At 39.1% G+C, this 24,364-nt stretch overlaps 2 protein-coding genes across 15 annotated transcripts in view; both read right to left on the bottom strand.

Annotated features, from left to right (window-relative positions):
- LOC102121091 (uncharacterized) overlaps positions 1-7,501 on the bottom strand; it is a 65,450-nt gene extending 57,949 nt beyond the window's left edge. Inside the window, exon 1 of the mRNA XM_065536547.2 lies at positions 7,409-7,501. The gene's annotated coding sequence lies outside the window, so the exon portion shown is untranslated. The remainder of the gene's footprint in view (positions 1-7,408) is intronic.
- LOC102121732 (uncharacterized) overlaps positions 1-24,364 on the bottom strand; it is a 101,783-nt gene that overhangs the window by 8,399 nt on the left and 69,020 nt on the right. For 4 of the 14 annotated variants that reach the window (XM_074023340.1, XM_074023341.1, XM_074023338.1 and 1 more), the window contains 5 exons: positions 22,988-23,057; positions 17,630-17,889; positions 14,858-14,916; positions 7,780-7,906; positions 7,409-7,504 (listed from right to left, as the gene is read on the bottom strand). In XM_074023340.1, the coding sequence (XP_073879441.1) occupies positions 7,409-7,504; positions 7,780-7,906; positions 14,858-14,916; positions 17,630-17,705 (358 nt within the window). In that variant the 5' untranslated portion in view covers positions 17,706-17,889; positions 22,988-23,057. Of the gene's footprint in view, positions 1-7,408; positions 7,505-7,779; positions 7,907-14,857; positions 14,917-17,629; positions 17,890-22,987; positions 23,058-23,168; positions 23,508-24,044; positions 24,305-24,364 lie in introns of those variants that run through there. The other 10 variants (XM_074023337.1, XM_074023342.1, XM_005589009.4 and 7 more) reach the window with 7 other exon arrangements.

Genomic DNA, 24,364 nt, shown 5'->3' with positions numbered 1-24,364 from the left:
GCCAAGAGTGAGAAATATATATGAACTAAGGAAATAATGTAATAAGGAGCCAAGATTTTCAGCATAAAAGGTAAAAGGGCCCTATACTTTTTAATTTTAATTGTACGTATCTATAAATTCATATATATTTTTCTTTTTCTTTTTTGTTTTTTTTTGAGATGGAGTTTTGCTCTTATTGTCCAGGCTGGAATGCAAAGGCACAATCTCAGCTCACCACAACCTCCGCCTTCTAGGTTTAAGCTATTCTCCTGCCTCAGCCTCCTCAGTAGCTGGGATTACAGGCATGCACCACCACGCCCAGCTAATTTTGTATTTTTAGTAGAGAGGAGTTTTCTCCATGTTGGTCAGGCTGGTCTCGAACTCCCAACCTCAGGGGATTTGCCTGCTTTGACCTCCCAAACTGCTGGGACTACAGGCATGAGCCACCGCACCTGGCCTATTTTTTTCTTTTTAAAAGATGCATTTTTCCTAGCTCTGTCCACTTAAAACCTATAGAACCAGTAACTCAGTACTAAAGAGCAACCATAATACTCAGACTGCAGTCTCCACAATATCATTTCCTGCTAAAAGAGATAAAAGTTTTTAAAGAAATGGCTATTTCCATGTCTGACCCAGGAAATTTACAAGATTAGCCAAAGATCCCTCTTGCTAAAGATAAGACAATTTGAGTATTAATATACGGGCCTGGTGCGGTGGCTCATAACTGTAATCCCAGCACTTTGTGAGGCCAAAGCAGGCTGATTACTTTGAGACCAAGAGTTTGAGACCAGCCTGGCCAACATGGCAAAACCCAATCTCTGCTAAAAAATTCAAAAATTACAGGTGTGGTAGCACACACCTGTAATCCCAGCTACTCAGGAGGTGGAGGCACGAGACTCACTTGAACCCTGAAGGCGGATATTGCAGTGAGCTGAGATCACACCACTGCTCTCCAGCCTGCGCGACAGAGCAAGACTCTGTCTCCAATAATAATAATAATATATGAAAAATATTATTTATATGCCTATAATATATTCTGATGCTCAAATTACATAAATTTATAATGATTTAACTTGACAAATTTGGAAACCTCTAGGGCATCAATCATTATTCTAAAAGCTTTTAAAGAGAAAGAGTATTTCTTTTTCCTGGCTTGAGAAACTGTATTCAGTGAAATGAAATAGTTAATGAGAGAGTTTTTCTTTACAAGAGAATTTCAGTTAATAAAAGCGAAAGATGCTCTAATAAAATAATGGATCTAGGCTATGATGGTCAATAGGTGCTAAAACCCTTAAGTGAAAGGTTGATAGAAATCATCAACATAGGAGGATTTGGCCTGACAACACAAGAATCTACTGATCAATCTCAATTATATTTGTAAGTGGGACAAACCGACATAAGATGCAATAGGATGTACACAGCATCACCTATGAAGTACACTTGCCAAAGATTTGAACCTGCATCGAGTAAAGCCAGATTACAGGAAAAATGGGATAAAGAAGCATGTCATAAACACCACTAGGAGGTTAAATGCCAAATCCAGAATAAGGTACATCTAGAGCAGGGGTTGGCAAACTATACCCACAGCCTGCTTCTGTATAGCCTGTGAACTAAGCATGTGCAGATTTTATCTGGATCCTGATTCAAATAAATCAACCATAAACAACATTCTTGAGACAATGAAATATATAACAGAGACTAAGTAGCAGATAGTAAGAAATTATTACTAATGTTGTTAAGTGTGTTAGAAATATTGCAGGATTAAAAAACTCTTGGCAATACATATAGTAGTATTTAAAACAAAAGGTAAAGTAGTTCAGCAAAAAAGCAAAACAAAAGTGGAGTGGGGGTATGACAGAAATAGAGTAAACAAATCTAAGAAAATGTCGATAACTGTTGAAGCTGAGTGATGAATACATGAGGATTCCTTCTATTAGCTCTCTATTCTTTTTTTTTTTTTTTTTTGAGACGGAGTCTGGCTCTGTCACCCAGTCTGGAGTGCAGCGGCGCGATCTCGGCTCAACTGCAAGTTACGCCTCCTGGGTTCACGCCATCTCCTGTCTCAGCCTCCCAAGTAGCTGGGTCTATAGGCACCCGCCACCACGCCCAGCTCATTTTTTGTATTTTTAGTAGAGATGGTGTTTCACCATATTAGCCAGGATGGCCTCAATCTCCTGACCTCATGATCTGCCCATCTCAGCCTCCCAAAGTGCTGGGATTACAGGCGTGAGCCACCGTGCCCAGCTCCTTTATCTCGCTATTCTTATGTTTGAAAATGACTACAAAAACATTTACAGACCGGGTGCGGTGGCGCACACCTGTAATCCCAGCACTTTGGGAGGCCGAGGCAAGTCAGGAGTTCAAGACCAGCCTAACTAACATGGTGAAACCCCGTCTCTACTAAATACAAAAAATTAGCTTGGCGTGGTGATGTATGCCTGTGATCCTAGTTACTTGGGAGGCTGAGGCAGGAGAATCACTTGAACCTGGGAGGCAGAGGTTGCAATGAGCAAAGATCACGCCACTGCACTCCAGCCTGGGCAACAAGAGCAAGACTCTTTCTCGGAAAAAAAAAAAAAAATTACAGAGCAGTATAAACATTTGCTTTAAAATATGTAGGTCGACAACAAAAGAGATAGTTTAAAAAAGTCAAAAATAATTGACCAATGGAGGTGAAATGTGAGGTCAGAGCACAGCATTGCTATAATCTGATATTTCTACTGGCTCTCTAAAACAAGCAATGTATAAGGTATACTTTGAAAAAACTAAAAATGCATATTACAAAGGAAAGAAATGGCATAAGAGAGAAATAACAGCTACATTAGGTGAAGAGAAACAAATGATAACCCAAGTTCTCATTACTTTTGCCTAGATTAACTGTCATACGATCCTGACAAGTCTATCTTGCGTGCAGTCTGCATACCACAAGCAAATTAATTTTCATAAAGTTCAAATTCCTTTATTTCTATATAAACATATTGAAGATTAGTCTGTCCAAACCAAATATGATCCAAAATTGGTAATAAATATGGAGAGAGCTCCAACTTTCCATCTAATTGTGATTCATTTTTATATGTGCTTAAAGAACAAGGCATATTAGAAATAGGAAGGTCTAACTTTATTGAATAAAAAGTATAAAGCTGATCAGGAGGCAAGTCATCTTTGATTCACCACAGTGTTCTAACAGCAGGTCCTATCATCTTATCCTATGTTTATTTCTACACACTGAAACTGCCTTTATATCAAATTCCATTGTGTTTTAACTTTTTTCTTTCATACCATCATCCAAAATGATAACATTCCTACATCATTACTTCTACAATGGTTTTCCATGCCCCTGGAGTTCCGTCAACTGTGGGTAACTTAAAATCCAAATAACTAGATGTTTTTTAACCTTCATATTCTGTTATCTTATAAGCCTCTGCTTATAACTGACTATTGTAACCTTGCTGCCACCATGCACAGGGCAAAACTATAGCCTCAGTGATTAAACAGGGGAAAAATTAAACTAAATTGACAACAAAATTTTCAAAATAAAAGACAGCAAAAGAGAACATGAATGCTGGCAAAATTCAGAACTTTCTGACTCTACAATGCAAAACTCATCCTCGATTTCAATAATCTCTTACAATCTTCCCTCCCCTCCAGTCAGGCCATGTTTCTAATTTTACCCCACAAACAAACACGCTAATTTTATTTTCCAAACATTTTGTTATGTTTTCCAATTTTTAATAAGTCTAAATAATCTATAGATCTTACAGGAAAATGGCTTCAATGCCAAGCTCTTTTCAAAAAGAAAAAGAAAGCCTCAATCTTGTTACTCCTTCTACAGCCCTTCTCTTAAAACTTTCTAGGTGTTCTTTGTCTGGTTTAGTCATTTACTAAATTGCATTCACATTCAATTTAACATTCAACACTATCTCATGTGACCATGCCCTGTCTTTCTAACTCTAGCCTGATTTCTTCCACATTTATTTTAAAATCTGTAGGTAAACATTTTAAAACAACCAAAAATAAGGAAAATCTTCCCAAATATAGCTCTGCATCAATCATGACTTATTTATAGGAAGAATTAAAGTTCTTCTTTCTCCAGATGGACTAATAAACAAGTGTTAGACATCAAAACATGAAAACATACAGAAGATGTAATATGTTTTCAGATTCCAACCACTCTGGTAGACATGTAATAGAATGTTAGTTGAGAGAAGGGCAAGACCAATGTAGGCTGGAAATACTGAGGACCATTTACTAGAAAATGAGATTAAAGTTAAATAACTGCTAGAACTTAGGTAAGAGCACTCATAATTAATGGCAGAGATATGAAGAGTTTCAAAATTCTGGAGGCATTAAAGATAAATATTCCAATGCTGTCATTTCTAGAGTTAAATACCTATTTAATAGCATGAACACAGATATAGCATGAAGGTACTCTGAGGAAAAGGAAGTCTATTGTACTTCAGAACTACTTTGGGTGATGTCCAGTGAGAGTTGAGAGAGGAGTCATTTAAAAGATATTTTATAAGGGAAGAAGAAATAAACAATAAACCAGAACCAAGGAAGAATTTGAATCCTTTAGAGAAGCACAAAGAAGAAAGACATTTCCAAGAAGGGTGAAATGGATCAAATACAGCACAGAGGACTTCCTGTTTCAATATGGTAGAATTAAACATCTCTGTCTCCTCTCCACTCTGCAAACATGGAGAAGAAGAAACAAAAAGAAAATACATCTTCTGACCAGGTGCAGTGGCTCACACCTGTAATCCCAGCTACTTGGGAGGCTGAGGCAGGAGAATTGCTTGAACCCAGGAGGCGGAGGTTGCAGTGAGCTGAGACTGTGCCACTGCACTCCAGCCTAGGTGACAGAGTAAGACTCCGCTTCAAAAAAAAAAAAAAAAGAAAATACATCTTCAATGAACCTTAAAGACAGCTAAACTCCATCCCCAGAATAGGAGGAAAGAACAGAAAACAGACTGGATTAGGCAGAGAAGAAACACAGAGATAGCAGTTTCTGTTTCTTACCTCAAACAAAAAGTACAAGGAACAGAGTTCTCTAAAACAGAGGCACCCCCTTGTGGGCAGAATTAATGAGTCATTTTTTTGCCAGATGTCAAGATTGCAGCAGGAACAAAACGGACTTCATCTGGCCCTGACGAATGGTACAAAGGCAGGCCTGAAGAAGGAGATGCGAATAGCCAGTATTCTTATATAAGCAGTTTGTTAGCATAAGAAGATGGAAGAGACACAGTTCTACAGGAAATATGCAAATAATAATCTCTCTTTAACTTGGGAGAATGAAAGGGTAAACCAACTTCCAACACAAAACCTTGTATGATAAAGGAGGTCAGTGTGAGGTATCCAGGCTTCTTACCAACTCAGAGCATTTTTCTGGACAGTGTTCAACACTATCCTTCTGTAAACAGTGGGTACAGCAGGAAATACCTTCATCCAAAGATGACAATGATAACCATAAAAGAAATGAGCATGAAAGCTATATGACGATGTTTCAAGGAACAAAAACCATAAATCCACAAGTTGAAAGGAAAAGCTGATACTGAGTGATCAATTCCAAGACATAACCTCACAAAGCCACCTAAGCTTTAAAGAAAAAGAAACCTATAGGCATCCCAGAAAATAAGTCACCCACGAGAGGAAATAATCACGCTTCAAACTTCTTCAAGCAACATTTGAATCTAGGAAACAACAGAGAATTGTCTAAATCCCTCAGGTAACGTCTACAAAACTCTTTGGAAAAGAAAGTGTGGCTCAAGAATTTTACACGTGGCCAACTATCAACCAAATGTAAAGGTTAAAAAGATACTTTCCCATATGCAAAACCTCAGGGACTCTAGTTTCCATGAAATTATAAGCTCATAAAGACAGGATTTTGTTCAGTACACTGTTATATATCCATACCTAGAATGGTATTTCATCTTTGTTCTTACTATTATAAATGTAGTTTTCTTTCCTTAGTATCTTCTATTTGGTTGTTGAAGTATATATGAAAGCTATTGATTTTTATTTGTTAAGTTTGATATCCTACCACCTCACTGAGTTCTCTTACTATTTGTTATACTTTCTCAATTGGTTCTCTTGTGTTTTCCAGGGCTATAATCTCATTATCTGTAAATAAGAATGATTTTATAGCTTTCTTACCCATATTATAGATATACAAAAGCAACAATGGGAAAACTTGGAAAGCTCCATTTCTAAAGGACACAAAAGTAGATATGAAAAGCTGAACAGAGTGTGTTCTTAGACAGAAAACATTGGCATTAAAGAGATGTTAAATTTCTGAAAGTTAATTTATATATTTAGCACAATCCCAATAAAAATTCGATGTAATCCCAGCACTTTGGGAGGCCGAGATGGGCGGATCACGAGGTCAGGAGATCAAGACCATCCTGGCTAACATGGTAAAACCCCGTCTCTACTAAAAAATACAAAAAACTAGCCGGGCGAGGTGGCGGACGCCTGTAGTCCCAGCTACTCGGGAGGCTGAGGCAGGAGAACGGCATAAACCCGGGAGGCGGTGCTTGCAGTGAGCTGAGATCCGGCCACTGCACTCCAGCCTGGGCGACAGGGCGAGACTCTGTCTCAAAAAAAAAAAAAAAAATCGAACAGGTTTTTCTCTGGAAATAGACAGTTAAGTCTAAAATTCATATGGTAAAATAATCAAAAATAGCCAGGATAACTCCAAAAAGGAAGTGTATGCAACTGTGGAAAGGAAGGGACTGTGTCAAGGATAAGAAGATTTGCTTTTGCACAAAAGGTATACTATTGGTATTATAGGTATAATACTGGTTATATTTTTTAACCAAGTATGGACCTCGTGTATTTTCAAAAAAATTAAAGGAATGGAAGGCGGGAATAAGCAGAAAGGAGATGCCATGGGATTTCTAAGCCAGAAACTTTTATATTTCTAAGCCATGGGATTGTCAGGGTTGTGAAGTACAATGGGAAGTGAAACTATTGTTAACCAAACACAAGTCTGAAGCTTTATAAAATGGAAAGAAGGAAAGAAATGAAAAGAAACCTAAGTGTGAAACATGTTTTAAAATTACTACACAACCATGAAATACTGAGTGCATAAGGAAATGAAACCATAGACATAAAGGAAAGAGAGTGCCCAAGGATCATAGAGAGAGGAACAATAATCCTGAAAGGAAGGCTGTGAATGAATTAGGGAAGGATGGTATTATGAAATTGGATAGGGCTACTGGCCCTCTACAATTTAAAAGAGGAAAATATCTGCAATATAGGAAGAATAATATCTAAAAATGTCACAGTAATCTAAAGCACTCCATCCCATTTGTCACTCTAGAAGAATAGGGCCTTTAAGAAAATCTTGGAAACTGTGAAATGATATCAACCCTTCACTGAACAACTCTCATGTGGCTTTCTCTTTCAGAGCTGCTTTTCACTTATTCACCTGGACAGTGCCTCCCAAATATTTCTTCCTCCATCACCCAGGGCTCCTCTTCTTGCTCCAACTTAAATATCACATCCGGTTTGGTGACTTGACAGCCTATTACAAGAAATAGCAAAAGACGTGGATGTTAATGCTGGTGACGACCATCCAGATCTTGGGCTAAGTCCAAGTTTGAGGGTTCACAAAAGATGAGGATGAACAAACTTACACAATGACACAAAGTAATTAGCCTTTAACACTGAAGAGTGGAGCACATACAGTCATGTGGAGAAAGGAAAGGCTACAGTTATCTGGCAAGTTACAGTCTTCACACATTTCAGAAATGGAAAAGAATTTCTCTGTTAAATTGCAAAGCTACCAAGCTACCTTACCCACTGTAACTAGGTTGCTGTAGTTCTCCAGCATCACATCCCGATACAAGTTCCTTTGAGCAGGTTTCATCTGCTCCCACTCCTCCTGGGTAAGGTCAACAGCCACATCCTTAAATGTCACTGTTTCCTGTAAAAACATAATGCTAATTAATCTGAAGTCATCAAAATTAGGAATTGTGATCAAAACATGTAAGAACTTGTTTAGCTGGTACTCAGGGGTCAGAGGTCATTAAAAACCTTATCAGGTCTTCATATTTACCTAATTTTACATTATATTGTAGGGAAAATAAAGCATAGCAGAAATATCCTTGAAGGGTATGTTAATTATTAAGTCAGCAAACTTATTCATTCATCATCTATTATGCAGGAAGCTAGAGTCAGTGGTCACTAATTTTTACTCGGCTGTGACAGAGATGGAAGAATTGGACGTGACTCACAGGTAACTGGCTCAGAACCTGTCCAGATGTTTATGTGATCCAGGGGGAAGGGGAACATGGCAGAGAGTAGAGAGGTAAGAGAAATAAGGCAAGAGGAAGGAGGAGAGGCATGAAAATTTGAACATGTAAAGTATGAAATTCCTATAGGACAGGGTGTCCAATCTTTGGCTTCCCTTGGGCCACATTGGAAGAATTGTCTTGGGCCACACGTAAAATACACTAACACCAGCTGATGAGCTTAAATAAATAAATAAATAAATCACAAAAAAACCTCATAATGTTTTTAAGAAAGCTTACAAATTTGTGTTGGGCCACATTCAAAGCTGTCCTGGGCTGCATGTGGCCTACCGGTCGTGGGTTGGACAAGCTTGCTATAGGACTTTCAGATGGAAATACTCACTATGCAGTTAGATATAAGAAGAAGGGAGATGAAAAGTTTTTAGTCATCAACCTAAGATTGGGAGCTGAATCCATGGCCAAAGGATGTGAGCAGCTGTAGAAAATATACATGGTGAGTAATACAGCTAAGGACAGAGTCCATAGTTAACCATCGAAGAAAGGGAGTGAGGTTTTAGTCTTTTGTTTATTTACAACCAAAGGATGGGAATTAAATCTATGAGAATGATATAACAGAAACCAACAAACAAATGCCAAATTTCTAAAAAAAGAATGTGATTTGATCAATAGTGTCTAGCTCTTCCCATTAAAATAATTTTATATCCAAGTAAGGAAATAAAGAAAAAACTTTTAAACTGCAAAGGTTCTCTAGGGGAAAAAAAAAAAAAAAAAGCACCACATAGCCACACTTAGGGGAATTTATTAAAGAGATAGTACAAATGGGACAAGATAAAATGGGAAATACAAATGGAAATCACCAAAGGCTGAATTTATTTTATTTTATTTTATTTTATTTTATTTTTCAGATGGAGTCTCGCTCTGTCACCCAGGCTGGAGTGCAATGGTGCAATCTTGACTCACTGCAATCTCCGCTCCTGGGTTCAAGCAATTCTCTTACAGCAGCCTCCCAAGTAGCTGGGATTACAGGTGCCCACCACCTCACCGGGCTAATTTTTGTATTTTTAGTAGAGACAGGGTTTCACCATGTTGGCCAGGCTAGTCTTGAACTCCTGGCCTCAGGTGGTCTGCCCACTTCAGCCTCCTAAAGTGCTAGGATTACAGGCGTGAGCCACCACGCGCGGCCCAAAGGCTGAATAATGTCTCTGAGAAACTATCTCTATGATGTTGAGATCATTACTATCATTAATATTATCACTGTCATCTACTGACTACTTGTTATGTGCTAGACAATGCTATAATATTTTGTTACATTAACTTTTAAAATTCCCCTAATAAGGCTATAAAGTAGCTACTATTATTATCCATTTAGAAGGTAAGAATACCTTGATAAGTTTAATATATAGATAAACACTGGTGAGAAGTTTTTAAAGATTAAAATTTCTGGAAATTGCCCTAAAGGCATATAGCAAATAAAGAACCATTTAATAATAATAAAAAACCACTAAAACTTAATAAAAACTGTAAGAGTCTGTGGCATTTGAGCCACAATCTGCAGGTTTAAATGCTTCTTACCAGTTATGCTTGTTTTACTGTGGATTAGGTCCATGGAATACTTTCCATTGCTATCCTGGAAGTGGAATTCCTCTCAACTTTTTATTTTTATTTTTTTTCCTCTCAACTTTTTAAAACTTACCATTCTATTGTTTATTACATGTTCTTTTTAAATCCCAAATTTGAATAATTGTATTATTTTTCTTGTTTTAGGCTTGACAAATGTGAAGAGACAAGGAAATGAATTTATTTGCAACAGAGTTATGGCAAAGTTCAAGCTTAAGGGCGTACTCAGAAACAACGGAGATTTTGGTGGAGAGCAATTAAGAGAAGGTGGTAATTCTTTGTATTTATTTATTAGTTTTTTTTTTTTTTTTTGAGACGGGGTCTCGCTCTGTCACCCAGGCTGGAGTGCAGTGGCCGGATCTCAGCTCACTGCAAGCTCCGCCTCCCGGGTTCACGCCATTCTCCTGCCTCAGCCTCCCGAGTAGCTGGGACTACAGGCGCCCACCACCTCGCCCGGCTAGTTTTTTGTATTTTTTTTTAGTAGAGACGGGGTTTCACTGGGTTCGCCAGGATGATCTCGATCTCCTGACCTCATGATCCACCTGCCTCGGCCTCCCAAAGTGCTGGGATTACAGGTGTGAGCCACCGTGCCTGGCCACACCCAGCTAATTTAAAAAAATTTGTTGTAAAGACTGGGTCTTGCTGTGTTGATCCAGCTGGTCTCAAACTCCTGGCCTCAAGTGATCCTCCTGCTTTGGCCTCCTAAAGTGCTGGGATTACAGGTGTGAGCCACCATGCCTCACTTTCTTCAAGATACATAATGGAACAAACATATTCTTTAAAATAACAAAGTTTAGGCCGGGCGCGGTGGCTCAAGCCTGTAATCCCAGCACTTCGGGAGGCCGAGACGGGCGGATCACGAGGTCAGGAGATCGAGACCATCCTGGCTAACACGGTGAAACCTCGTCTCTACTAAAAAATACAAAAAACTAGCCGGGCGAGGTGGTGGGCGCCTGTAGTCCCAGCTACTCGGGAGGCTGAGGCAGGAGAATGGCATAAACCCGGGAGGCGAAGCTTGTAGTGAGCCGTGAGCCGAGATAGCACCACTGCACTCCAGCCTGGGCAACAGAGTGAGACTCTGTCTCAAAAAACAAACAAACAAACAAAAAAAAACAAAGGTTACAGCAAGGGAATAAAGATAACTGAAAATCAGTTCTGTGTGTATGTGCTGACTGGCAACTTTTTTAAAATTTTTTTTCCCCTAAAGTTACATAACCATTAAACGAATATTCTTCTTTTAAAAACTTGAGATGGTACATGACATTCTTTTATACTTTTCCTGGCCATTCTGCATGTTTTTATTTTTCAAACGTATTCTAGACTCGGCTTGAATAAACTTGTCTAATTCTAAGAAAAATGATTTAGAATTGTTATTGAGATTCAGATAAATCTATGTAGGTTAAAGACAATTTACATTAATTTAATAATGATGGATCTTATCCAAAAAAGGGTATTTAAAAAATTTGTTCAATTCCTCTTTTATATCTCAGTAATAATTTGAAGGTTTCATTCTCCCATGTACATCACATACATTTCTTTATTTTTTTCTTTAGGGTTTTTTTCCAGTCTGAGCCTCATTCTTCCATTTCATTTTTGATGGTGTGGTTTATAGAAAAAAATGGTATTGATTTTTGTATATTAATTTTGTGTCCATAGTTCAATCATCTCATGTTTCTCTTCTGTTGCCTAAAAACATAATCGTATCATTTAGATATCATAATTTTGAATGTACCATCCCACTTTTTACTTCGTTTCCCTCCCCTTATGTGTAGGCATACAAAATTATATAGATAACTGTGGTAGCACTGGCAAGCTGGATGGGTTCCTGACTAGTGGGAAAGTGCCTCATTTTTACAAGTAAACATGGTACCAGCTTTTAGCTTATTATCTGCATGTATATGTGTTGTATGCATGTGAATAATTTCTTAAAAGTATCATGGTAAGAAAGTGTTCTTTTATTTTTACTTTATAAATAGGTCCTTTTGAAATCACAGGTTCTGAGTTTAAAAATTTTCAGCTCTATACATCTGATTGTTTTTCTCTTGAATATAATAATTTATATTAATAGATTCCCTTAAATGGAAACATCTTTAATTGTGACAGAAAATATATTTCAGTACAGGGGCAATGGCTCATGCCTGTAATCCTAGTACTTTGGGAGGCTGAGGCAGGTGGATCACTTGAGGTCAGAATCACTTGCGGTCAGCCTGGCCAACACCGTGAAACCCTATCTCTACTAAAAATGCAAAAACTTAGCCAGGCGTGGTGGTGTACACCTGTAATCCCAGCTGCTTGGGAGGCTGAGGCATGAGAATCACTTAAACCCAGGAGGTGGAGGTTGCAGTGAGCCAAGATCACGTCACTGCTCTCCAGCCTGGGCAACAAAGCAAGACTCCATCACCAAAAACAAATAAATAAATAAATAAATATATATCTTTTTATAGATATCTTTATATATATACACACATATATATATGTATTTTTGCTCAATTCTTCTCCAATTAGTCTGTGCAATTCAACGAAAATCCCCAACAGGATTTCTTCCTAGAACTAGATAAACTAATTCTAAAAATCAAATAGAAGCCCAGAGGTCCCAAGGTAGCTCAAAAATTTTTGAAAAACTAAGAATAATGTATGTGCATAAAGAAGTGGTAAAATCATTGCCCATATAAAGTAATAGTAATTAAACCAATGTAAAACACACACATACAAGTACGGTACCGATATAAATGTAGACAAATAGATTAAAGGAAAAGTAAAAGCCTAGAAACAATCATTTATGTATACAGTAAAGGTGGCATCACAAAGGAAATATTTACTTAATGAATGGTGTTGGAACAACTAGTCTTCTACATGCAAAGGTAATTCTACTAATAGAATTATCAGTAAATTCCTATCTCAAACCAATTACAATATTATAATCCAGTTGGATTAAAGACTAAATATGGAAAACAAAGCTTTGGACAGAGATTATCTCAATGATCTAATATTAATTAGGAAAGATATCTTAGAAAAGATCAACATTGGCAACTCATGAAAAAAGACTAAATATTAATTGTTGCATATTTTGACTGAATTCTATTATGTGTACATATTTATCATACATTAAACGTAATTAACTTCAGTGTCTATACAACAAAAAATAAATGATAACATAAAAGTGACAGATTGGGAGAACGTAGCTGCATAAATCCCAAGTCCTAATACTGAAATAGGCATTCTTAAAATATTCTAATATCAAATAGAGAAAAAACTATTATTAAAAATAGACAAACAATATGAACAGGTAATTGGCTTTTGTATTTCTTCACTCATAATGAGCCTCCATCTGTACAGTAATGTAGAGTGTGGGCCCTAGAGTCAGACTGTATGGATTTGAATCCTGGGTTTATGACACACTGATGCACAATGTTATGTAAGCTTCTTAACCTCTGTGCTTCATTTCCTTTATCTAAAAAAATTAAATAATATGTACTTTATAGACTTCTGATAATAATTACACGAAATAAGCTATGTAAAGCACAATATACCTGGCACATAGTAATAACTCAGTAAAGCTATAACAGTTGGTCCTCCATATCTGTGGGTTCAATATCCATGGATTCAACCAATGGCAGACCAAAAATATTTGAGAAAAAAATAACAATACCTATCATTTACGGGGTACTTGTTACATGTATTTAACCTTCCCAACATTCCTATGGGATAAACACCATTATTATCCCCATTTACAGACTTACAGATGCAACTGAGTCACGAAAAGATTAAGAAACTTGTCCACAGTCATGCACTTCATAAGTCACTGAGGCGAGATTTAAACTCAAGCCTGTCTAGGGCCACAGAGGTTTGTCTAGGGCCACCGCACCAACAGAAGTAATTGGATGAGCCATATGATCATATGGTCAAAAGAAGTATGTGTATATGTTTCATGATGGGCAAGACATACATAAGCTGACGAAAAAGAGGCAGTTAAGCAGAAAACATTCAAAATGTAGGTGTGTGAGTGACGTCAGGGATGGAAACAAAAAGAATCAAGAGCAGAGAATATGTAATTTTGTAAGATGAGGATGAAGACTGTATCTTCTGAGACCATAAAAAAGATGTGAAAAGCTATGGATATCAGAACTATAAGACTTTGCCATACAATATTAGTATAATTTAGCTCAACTTGGATTAAAATTTCAATTGAAGAAAATATATACATAGGATCATTTGAAAGGTATGTGTTCCACTTCCTCTTCCAGATAATTTAAATTTTTGAACTTTGGCCAAGACTGACTTTTAAAAGCTGAGCTAAAAATTGTAAGAATTAAGGAATTACAGGTGTCCCTAGGAAACCATGGAGAACTGGTTCCAGGATCCCCACAGATACCAAAATCCACAGATGCTCAAGTCCCTTATATAAAATGGTGTAGTATTTGTACATAACCAATGTACATCCTCCCATATACTTTAAATCATCCCTAGATTACTTATAAAACCTAATATGTGATTTCGATGTAAATAGTTGTTACATTATATTGTTTAGAAAATGACAAGAAAAAAGTCTGTACATGTTCAGTACAGATGCAACCACCCATTTTTTTTCAAGTATTTTTGATTTGCAGTTGGTTGAATCTATGGAAGCAGAACCTACAGACACAGAAGTCCAACTATATTTTAGAGTTTCTTTTTGACCAAGGTGCCAATGAAAAGTCTTTTCTTCACTTAAATAATTGTAAGTTTTTCCTCATAAATGGTGCAACTTATGGAATAAACTTAAGTGTCCCAGTTTGCTTTGACTCTCCAGATCATATTTAAATTTGAACTCAACTTTAATAATTCTGTATGTACCTGCTTCCGCACAGCCATATCTCAAATTTCCCCGGGTTCTGATTTTCTATCTGTATTTTTTCTCACTTTGATTTTCATCAATTTATTTTTTCCAACATATTGGTAGGTTACAATAACCCACCGTAACTGCACTGCAAAGTAACGCAGGAAACAAATAAATGCTTAAGACGTACAAGAGGCCTGGTTGTATCCTCTTCTTCCTCGGAAAGGGCAGACTCCTGAGAATACCAAGCTGAAGGAAGAGAAACAAAACAGATTTGCTTCAAAGTTTCAGACAAAGGAATATAGAAATCTACAGTACCAGGTGGCTATAAGACCCTCTACAGATGAATGATCCTTGAAACAATGAGAAATGTTAACCGCCATCTAGCTACAGAGACACTGAAATGGACACGGATAGCTAATTTAATCATATGGGGTCTGATGGGGATTTCTGGAGGGCTAAGTATATAGTGCCCAGTGAATCTATTGGCAATATTTTATCTCCCTAGAATCTTGCTGTTTTATTTCTAACAGGAAGTTTATCTTAAGTACATAATAACAGATACCCCAAAAATTTAAAGATTGGGATGACCTTTAAAATGCTTTTATTTTTTTCTTTTTTTTTGAGATGGAGTCTCACTCTGTCGTCCAGGCTAGAGTGAGTGCAGTGGCCTATCTCCGCTTATTGCAACCTCTGCCTCCTGGGTTCAAGCAATTCTCCTGCCTCAGCCTCCCGAGTAGCTGGGATTATAGGCATCCACCACTATGCTTGGCTAACTTTTTTGTATTTTTAGTAGAGACAGAGTTTCACCATGTTGGCCAGGCTGATTTCAAACTCCTGACCTCAAGTAATCCATTTGCCTCAGCCTCCCAAAGTGCCAGGCTTACGGGCGTGAGCCACCACGCCTGGTCTAAAATGTTATTTTTTAACCATAAAGAATTTAAGGCCTGGCGCAGTGGCTCACACCTGTAATCCCAGCACTTTGGGAGGCCAAGGCGGGCGGATCACGAGGTCAGGAGTTCGAGACCAGCTTAGCTAATATGACGAAACCCCGTCTCCACTAAAAATACAAAAATTAGCTGGGCCTGGTGGTGCATGCCTGTAGTCCCAGCTACTTGGGAGGCTGAGGCAGGAGAATCGCTTGAACCCAGGAAGCGGAGGTTGCAGTGAGCTGAGATCGCACCACTGTACTTCAGCCTGGGCGACAGAGCAAGACTCTGTCTCTCCCCCCAAAAAAAAGAACTCAGAAAAAAAACCTTCATCAGAGACTGGCTACAGGTAATGCAGAACATTCATATGATAGAATGCAATACAGTCATGATTCTAATGACATTTTTTAAAAACTTGATTTATTTTTTCCCCTAAAAAATTCAGGACCTTGGCCGGGCGCGGTGGCTCAAGCCTGTAATCCCAGCACTTTGGGAGGCCGAGACGGTAGGATCACGAGGTCAGGAGATCGAGACCATCCTGGCTAACATGGTGAAACCCCGTCTCTACTAAAAAATACAAAAAAAACTAGCTGGGCGAGGTGGCGGGCGCCTGTAGTCCCAGCTACTCGGGAGGCTGAGGCAGGAGAATGGCGTAAACCCGGGAGGCGGAGCTTGCAGTGAGCTGAGATCCGGCCACTGCACTCCAGCCTGGGAGACAGAGCGAAACTCCGCCTCAAAAAAAAAAAAAAAAAAAAAAAAAAAAAAATTCAGGACCTTTTGGTTAAAAAGGAAAGCCTGAATACCTGCGTTTATTAATATTTCCACTCTCTCCCAAACCAATCGTAATGTTAATAAAGGAAAAAAGGAGGCTAAAACTCATAAGGACAAAGAATATAGAAGACTTCCACAGATAAGAGCGAGCTGTCAACAAAATGTGGGAAGCTAGAGAACAGACAAATGAGTGGTATCTAACTTAACCAGAGAAAGGCGAAGCTTAAGTAAGGGTGGGAGGAGGGTGGGGAAGCCATGGCAGGACCCTAGAAAGGTTCAGGAATGGAGCTACTAAGTATTTCTGCGGACTAGAGGTTGGGAGTAGGGCTGAAAACCAGAAAACCAAACGTAAGATGTCATAAAAAGATGTTAAGATTGCCTGATGTCTTCTTTTACCCAACATGGCATAGTCACGTTTCCCTCACATTGGCAACAGGAAAAACTAAAGATTTTTTTCTCTAGATATACTGAATGAGACAAGCTCTGGATTTCAGGCATATCAGATTCAGATAAAGGTGGGGTTGAGGCAATGCAGAGAAAAAAGAATTAAATAAAAGTTCTCATATTGCAAGATGAGGTGCCTAACATGCCCACTTCCTTCCTTTGTCTGTCTCCCAAAAAGCGGGAGTTCTGGCTTGTACTCCTCAAGCAAAATCTAGGAATTCTTGCTGGGGAAACTGACTAGCCCAAAAGAAAATGCTTACAGATCCTGACATCTGGTCAACCTTCAACCTCCAAAAAATAATACCATATTAGAAAGAAGGGCAAGGAGAAGAGTGTGTTGGGGTGGAGGTGAAAAGGAAGGGGTTAGGTAGTGAAAGAGAGCTAAATCCTTAACTCCATTATCAAAAATCAACAGGAAATATCTAAAACTGAGAAATCAAGCATTAGCAGTATAAGAATGTTATTTAGAAAAAAAGGAGGTGAATACCAGAATATTGAGACGAAAATGTGCAAAGTGGTTGCCTTTCAGGAATGGGAACAGGGGACGAGGATGGATGGAATAGGAAGCTTTTGTTTATGTTATAGTACAGCATTTAAAGATCTATTTAAATATACTCTTTAAGAAATAAAAATTGCTTTTCAAAATTTATTTTTAAAAAATCAAATAGTCAAATGAATAAGATTAAAAACAAACGTCTCCCCTGCACAGTCAACTCACACACGTGACCTTTCTCGGTAGGAGTAATGCATTTCTTTCCACTGTCCCCAAATGTAGAACCTTTCTCTCCTAAGCTCTGTCCACCTATGAGCCACCTCACCTTTCCTTTCCACCATGTGGCTCAAATGCTCCATTGTTACACAGCTATTGCTGATCACTGAAGGTTGAGATGTCATTCAGACTTTGCCTGCTCTGGGCAGAAGGGTCAAGACAGGCTCCAGCAACTCCAGGGTCCACTCTCTTTCAGGACTCTCCAGCCTCTAAGGCAGGTCTCAGGTCAGGTCTCCTTCCATGATAGACACCTGTTCCTCAGACTTCTATTTGCACTGCAGATGTGTTTTATCCTTGTGGGGCCAGGACCTGTGGATTAGGATATAAATCTAATTTACCTGGTGCCTTTTCACTGGCTCCCTGTGATAACCAGCTTCCAAGATGGCCGCCGGTGATCACTGTCTTCTGGTATTCATTCCTTTGTAGATCCCTCCCACCCTGAGTATCTTTGACCTTCACAACCAATAGGATATTGCAGAAATGATGGTGTGTGACTTCTAAGGTTAGGTTATAAGACATTAGGGCTTCTGTCTTGCATGTTTGGATCATGTACGTTGAGGGAAGCCAGCTGCCATACCATGACGACACTCAACCAACCCTACGGAGAGGCCTCCTGTTGACAGCTAACACTAACTTGGAAGCCAGCTGTCTTGGAAGTGAATCCTCCAGCCCCAGTGCAGCCTTCTGATGACTATAGCCCAGCTGACATCTTGACTGCAACTTCATGAGATATCCAAGCCAAAATACCCAGTGAAGACACTTCCCACAGAAACTGTGAGATAATGTTTATTGTTGTTTAAGCCACTAGTTTTTGAAGTAATTTGTTACACACTAATAGATAATTAATACAGCTTCAAACACTAATCTTCCTTATTTGTAATTCATACGCTCTGGACACACTGACCAGAGGTGTAAACAAAGTTATGTTTACCTATCTGTTTTTCAAATATCTTCTATGTGTCTAAAAGTATATGCTCGATGAGATGACAGATATAAACCTGAGTCAAAAAACACCCAGATTTGCAGCAACCCCAAATTTGGCAAGAAAGAGAGTTTCATTCAAAGACCAGCTATTCCATTCCATTTCTGTATTATCTTGGCAATTGAGTTAAGAGAGAACTGCAATTTAGAATTCCAAGTCTCTTCATCTGAAATGACAATTATACTCATGTCACAATAATATTGGATGAATATATGAAATGACTATTAAGATATATGAATTTAGGCCGGGCGCAGTGGCTCATGCCTGTAATCCCAGCACTTTGGGAGGCCGAAGCGGGAGGATCACGAGGTCAGGAGATTGAGACCATCCTGGTTAACATAGTGAAACCCCGTCTCTACTAAAAATACAAAAAATTAGCCGGGCGTGATGGCGGGCGCCTGTAGTCCCAGCTACTCGGGAGGCTGAGGCAGGAGAATGGCGTGAACCCAGGAGGCGGAGCTTGCAGTGAGCCGAGATCGCGCCACTGCACTCCAGCCTGGGAGATAGAGCAAGACTCCGTCCCAAAAAAAAAAAAAAGATATATGAATTTAGCAGCTGCTATGAGTCTTTATTAGGTAAAGGGTAAAAAAAAATATGTAACAAAATAGACTAATTTTTGCCCTGTATGATAAAACAAATAAAACAGAAAACATTCAATTATAATAGGTTTTGAGAAGTGCTATGCTTGAAATATCCTCCTAATACCCCTAACACGCTCACTTTTTTTTCATGACAGTGATCACTTTCTTTCTTTTCTTTTTTAGACGGAGTTTCGCTCTTGTTGCCCAGGCTGGAGTGCAATGGCACGATCTCAGCTCACTCCTGATCTCAGGTGATCCACCGGTCTCGGCCTCTCAAAATTCTGGGATTACAGGCATGAGCCACCACACTCGGCTGACAGTGATCACTTTCTAACAAACTATTAATATATATAGTCATGCATCACTTTGCAACAGAGATATGCTCTGAGAAATGTGTCATTAGGCAATTTCATCATTGTGCGAATATAAGAGTGTACTTACACAAATGTGGATGGCATAGCCTACTACCCACCTGTGCTATATGGTACAACCTATTACTCCTAGGCTACAAACCTGTATGGCAGGTTAGTGTAGACAACTGCAATACAAAGGTAAATGTTTGTATATCTAAACATACCTAAACACAGGAGAGAAATTGTAAAAATATAGTATAAAAGATAAAAAATGGTACAGTGGAAAGTTTAAATGGAAAGTGGAAAAATGGAAAGTTTCATTCATTACCATGAATGAAACTTGCAGAACTGGAAGTTGCTCTGAGTGAGTGAGTGGTGAGTGAATGCAAAGGCCTTGGACACTACTATATACTACTGTAGACTTTATAAACACTGTACACTTAGGCTACACTAAATTTATAAAATTATTTTTATTTCTTCGAATTGTTGAATTAGCCTTGGCTTACTATAACTTTGTTACTTTATAAGCTTTTCCATTTTTTTTTTGAGACAGAGTCTCGCTCCATAACCCAGGCTGGAGTAATGGCACGATCTTGGCTCACTGTGACCTGTGCCTCCTGAGTTCAAGTGATTCTCCTGCCTCAGCCTCCCAAGTAGCTGGGATTACAGGCGTCTGCCACCACGCCCGGCTAATTTTTGTATTTTTAGTAGAGACGGGGTTTCACCATGTTGGTCAGCCTGGTCTCTAACTCTTGACCTCAGGTGATCCACCTGCCTTGGCCTCCCAAAGTGCTGGGATTACAGGAGTGAGCCACCATGTCCAGCCAGCTTTTCAATTTTTTAAAACTATTTGACTCTTAGCACATAGCTTAAAACACATTGTACAGCTATACAAAAATATTTTCTTTCTTTATATCCTTATTCTATAAGCTATGTTCTTAAAATTCTTTTTTAACTTTTTGAATTTTCTTGTTAAAAATTAAGACACAAACACCCATTAGCCTAGGCCTACAGTGTCCAGGATCATTGGTATTGTCATTCACCTCCACATCTGGCCCCACTGGAAGATCTTCAGGGACAATAACACACATAGAGCTATCACATCCTATGACAACAATGCCTTCTTCTGGAATACCTCCTGAAGGACCTGAGGCTGTTTTACAGTTAATTTTTTTAAATAAATAGGCATATGCTCCAGACTAATGATAAATAGTATAATAGGCACATGAACCAACAACATATTTATTATCATTACCAAGTATTATGTACTGTACATAATTTTACGTTACACTTTTATCTGACTGGCAGCAGAGTAGGTTTGTTTAAACCAGCATCACTGCAAACACGAGTGATGGTATTGTGCTACAGTGTTATATTGGCTAGAAAGTCACTAGGTGACAGGAATTTTACAGCAGGGGTCCTCAACCCCTGGGCCATGTACCAGTACTGGTACCGTACTGGTTCCTGGTTAGGAACCAAGCCACACAGCAGGAAGCGAGCAACAGATGAGCGAGCATTACCGCCTGAGCTCCACCTTCTGTCAGATCAGTGGTGGCATTACAACCTTACAGGAGTGTGAACCCTCTTTTGAACTGTGCATGTGAGGGATATAAGTTGCTTGCTCCTTATGAAAATCTAATGCCTGATGATTTGAGGTAAAACAGTTTCATCCTGAAACCATAACCCTCCCGTCCCCTGGTCCATGGAAAAATTGTCTTCCACAAAACCAGTCCCTAGCGCTAAAAAGGCTGGGGACCACTGTCTCACAGGACAACTGTCATATATGTATATAGTCCATACATATACGGCACATGAGTATAGTTTAGTTATATATACTGTCCACCCACCCCCCACAACATAAACTCCAGGAAAACAAGGACTTATTTTTGTCTGTTTTTGATATTGATAGTAGGTGCTCAAAAATATGCTGATAAAATGGTTCAGTCATTATCAAAAACACTATGACAATCAAAGATGAAAAACAGACATTACCACATGTATATATAAAAAATTGAAAGCAGGGACTCAGTTGTATACCCATGTTTGTAGCAGTGTCACTTGCAATTGCCAAAAGGTAGAAGCAGCCCAAGTATCCAATGATGAATAAACTGATAAACAAAATGTTTATCCATATATGACATACTTATTATTCGGCCTTAAAAAAGGAGGAAATTCCAATACATGCTAATATGGATGAATCTTGAGGACATTATGCTAAGTTAAATCAGGGTCACAAAAGGACAAACAACATATGATTCTGCTTATATGAAGTACCTAGAATAGTCAAATTCAGAGACAGAAAGTAGAATGGCAGATGCCATAGGCCGGGGGAAAGCGGGGGATAGAGAGTTATTGTTTGATAGGTACTGGGTTTCTGTTTTGCAAGAAGAAGAGTTCTGTGGATGGATGGTGGTGATGGTACCATAACAATGTGAATGTACTTCATGTCACTGAACTGTACACTTAAATATGGTTTAGACGGTAAATTCTACGTTGTATATTTTACCACAATTGAATATATATATATGTATACAGTTGGTCCTCCTTATCCACGGGTTCTGCATCCTCAGATTCAATCAGCCTCAGATAAAAAATATAGTTAGGCCTACGATAGTTGTGTCTGTACTGAACATGTACAGTACAGATTTTTTTCTTCTTATTCCCTAAACAATAAAGTGTAACAATGATTTACATAGTATTTACATTGTATTAGGTATTACAAATAATCTAGAGATGATTTAATGTATACAGAAGGATGTAGGGACTTGAGCATCTGTGCATTCTGGTATCCATGGAGGGGTCCTGAAACCAACCCCTCCTGGATATGAACCGTATATAGAATAAATGGGCTACTACTACTAATTTGGGGCTTTAACACTAGAAGAGAATAGGCCAGGCACGGTGGCTCACGCCTATAATCCCAGCACTTTGGGATGCTGAGGTGGGCAAATCACGATGTCAGGAGATCTAACACGGTGGCTAACACAGTGAAACCCAGTCTCTACTAAAAATACAAAAAATCAGCTGTGTGGTGGCACATCTGTAGTCCCAGCTACTCCGGAGGCTGAGGCAGAAGAATCGCTTGAACTCAGGAGGCAGAGGTTGCAGTGAGCCGAGACCGTGCCACTGCACTCCAGCCTGGGTGACAGAGCGAGACTCCGTCTCAAAAAACAAAACAAAACAAAACAACAACAACAAAAACTAGAAGAAAATAATATACCAGACAAGAATAACACAGAAATTGGCGGATATTTTGGAGTTCAAGTATTTTAAAGTCTTAAGGTTGAGTTTTGTTAAGTATGCATATTAAAAATAGAAGGATAATAGCAGAAACCAAAGTAGGGGAGAAAAAGGGATAAGGTGAATTTGCCCAATAAAAAAAGATATATGTGCAACTATTATATGTCACTCAAAAATGTTTAAGGCATAATAAATAGAAAATAAAACGTTTATACGAGCAATCATGATAAATGCCACTGAATTATACTCACCTATTAAAATAACAGTCAAACGGGATAAACGGATGTAAACCCAGCAATATGCTCCTCACAAGACACAGATCTGAAACATAAAGACACAAAGGGGTTAGAAAATGAAATTCTTAAGAAATACAATAAAACTTGAAAAGCAATATTATCAGACAAAAGCGAACCTGGACTAAAAGGCACTCACCAGGATAAAGAGGTATGTTTCTTAAGGTGGTAGACTGGAATTTTAGTCCAATTCCTCACCCCCTCTAATAGATTATATATTCATACTCTTTGGAAGGTAACTTTGCCCTCCAATTGTGGGCATAATTGATTTTAGGCTTAGCCATGTGACTTGTTCTGGTTAAGGCAATCTCTCTTGTGCTCCGGTGACCCATCATGAGCAGAGCATGCCCTGGCAATAAATGTGCTTTTGGCCTGAGATCCAGAAAGAACAGATGCGGAGCAGATCTTAACTCGTCGCGCAGCCTATCCACTCAGCCAAGCCCCACCTAGATCAGCTGAACACCGTCAACGCGCCAGCCTGTGAACAGGAGAATAAGGACTTGCTGTTGTATGGCATTGAGTTCAGGGGTGGTTTTTAGACATCATTATTATCATGGCAATAGCTAACTAATATACATAAAAGCAGCAAGTCGTAAGATAATAATGAACCTGAAAAGTTCACCAAGGAATACTGGAAAACTACAAATTGTAGGGTCAAGGACTACTAGGGTAAAAAAGACAGCAAAGGAGAGGAGTGGCCAACAGGGAGAGAGGACCAGTAAAAAACAAATAAGTGTTTTTCAAGTCGTTATCAACTATGCCAAATGCTACAGAGAAGCCAGCTCAAGACAAGAACTACTAGACATATTACAATCACGCACACTTCGCCACGCTCACACTCACTAGAGCCTTAATCACAATCACACACATATCACACATTTCATCATAATCACGCGCAACCAAACATCACAATCACCCCATCACAATCATTCGTGCCGTCACACTCACACACACAACCACACACCCACACTAACTCCCTTCACAGTTTTCTGTCCCAACAACTGCAACCACTTACCAGTAGCGTACCCTGAGCACTCCCCACTGCCGCTACTCGGGACACTCTGGGCCTAAGTGGCTCCGTGTCCCGTCAGCCGCGAGTCCCTTGCTCGCCCCCTGCAGCGGGGACTCGGCAGCGTCACCTGCCGGAAACACCCGAATGTTCATCCCGCGCGCAGTTTCTGAGATTCTGGGTGAAGGGGACCCACAGATAGGTGTGGAACAGACGCCTAAAGCCCCGAACCATCCCTCCGCGTCCGCGACGTTTCCGAGGACAACACCTCCCAGCAGGCCCCGCGGCCCCACTCAACATCCGGCCAGAACACGTCTGCATTTCCT

Source organism: Macaca fascicularis, chromosome 19 (assembly GCF_037993035.2).
Source record: "Macaca fascicularis isolate 582-1 chromosome 19, T2T-MFA8v1.1".
Lineage (NCBI taxonomy): Eukaryota > Metazoa > Chordata > Mammalia > Primates > Cercopithecidae > Macaca > Macaca fascicularis.
Note: the sequence above shows the minus strand (reverse complement) of the source record. Positions and strands in the feature narration are given on the sequence as shown.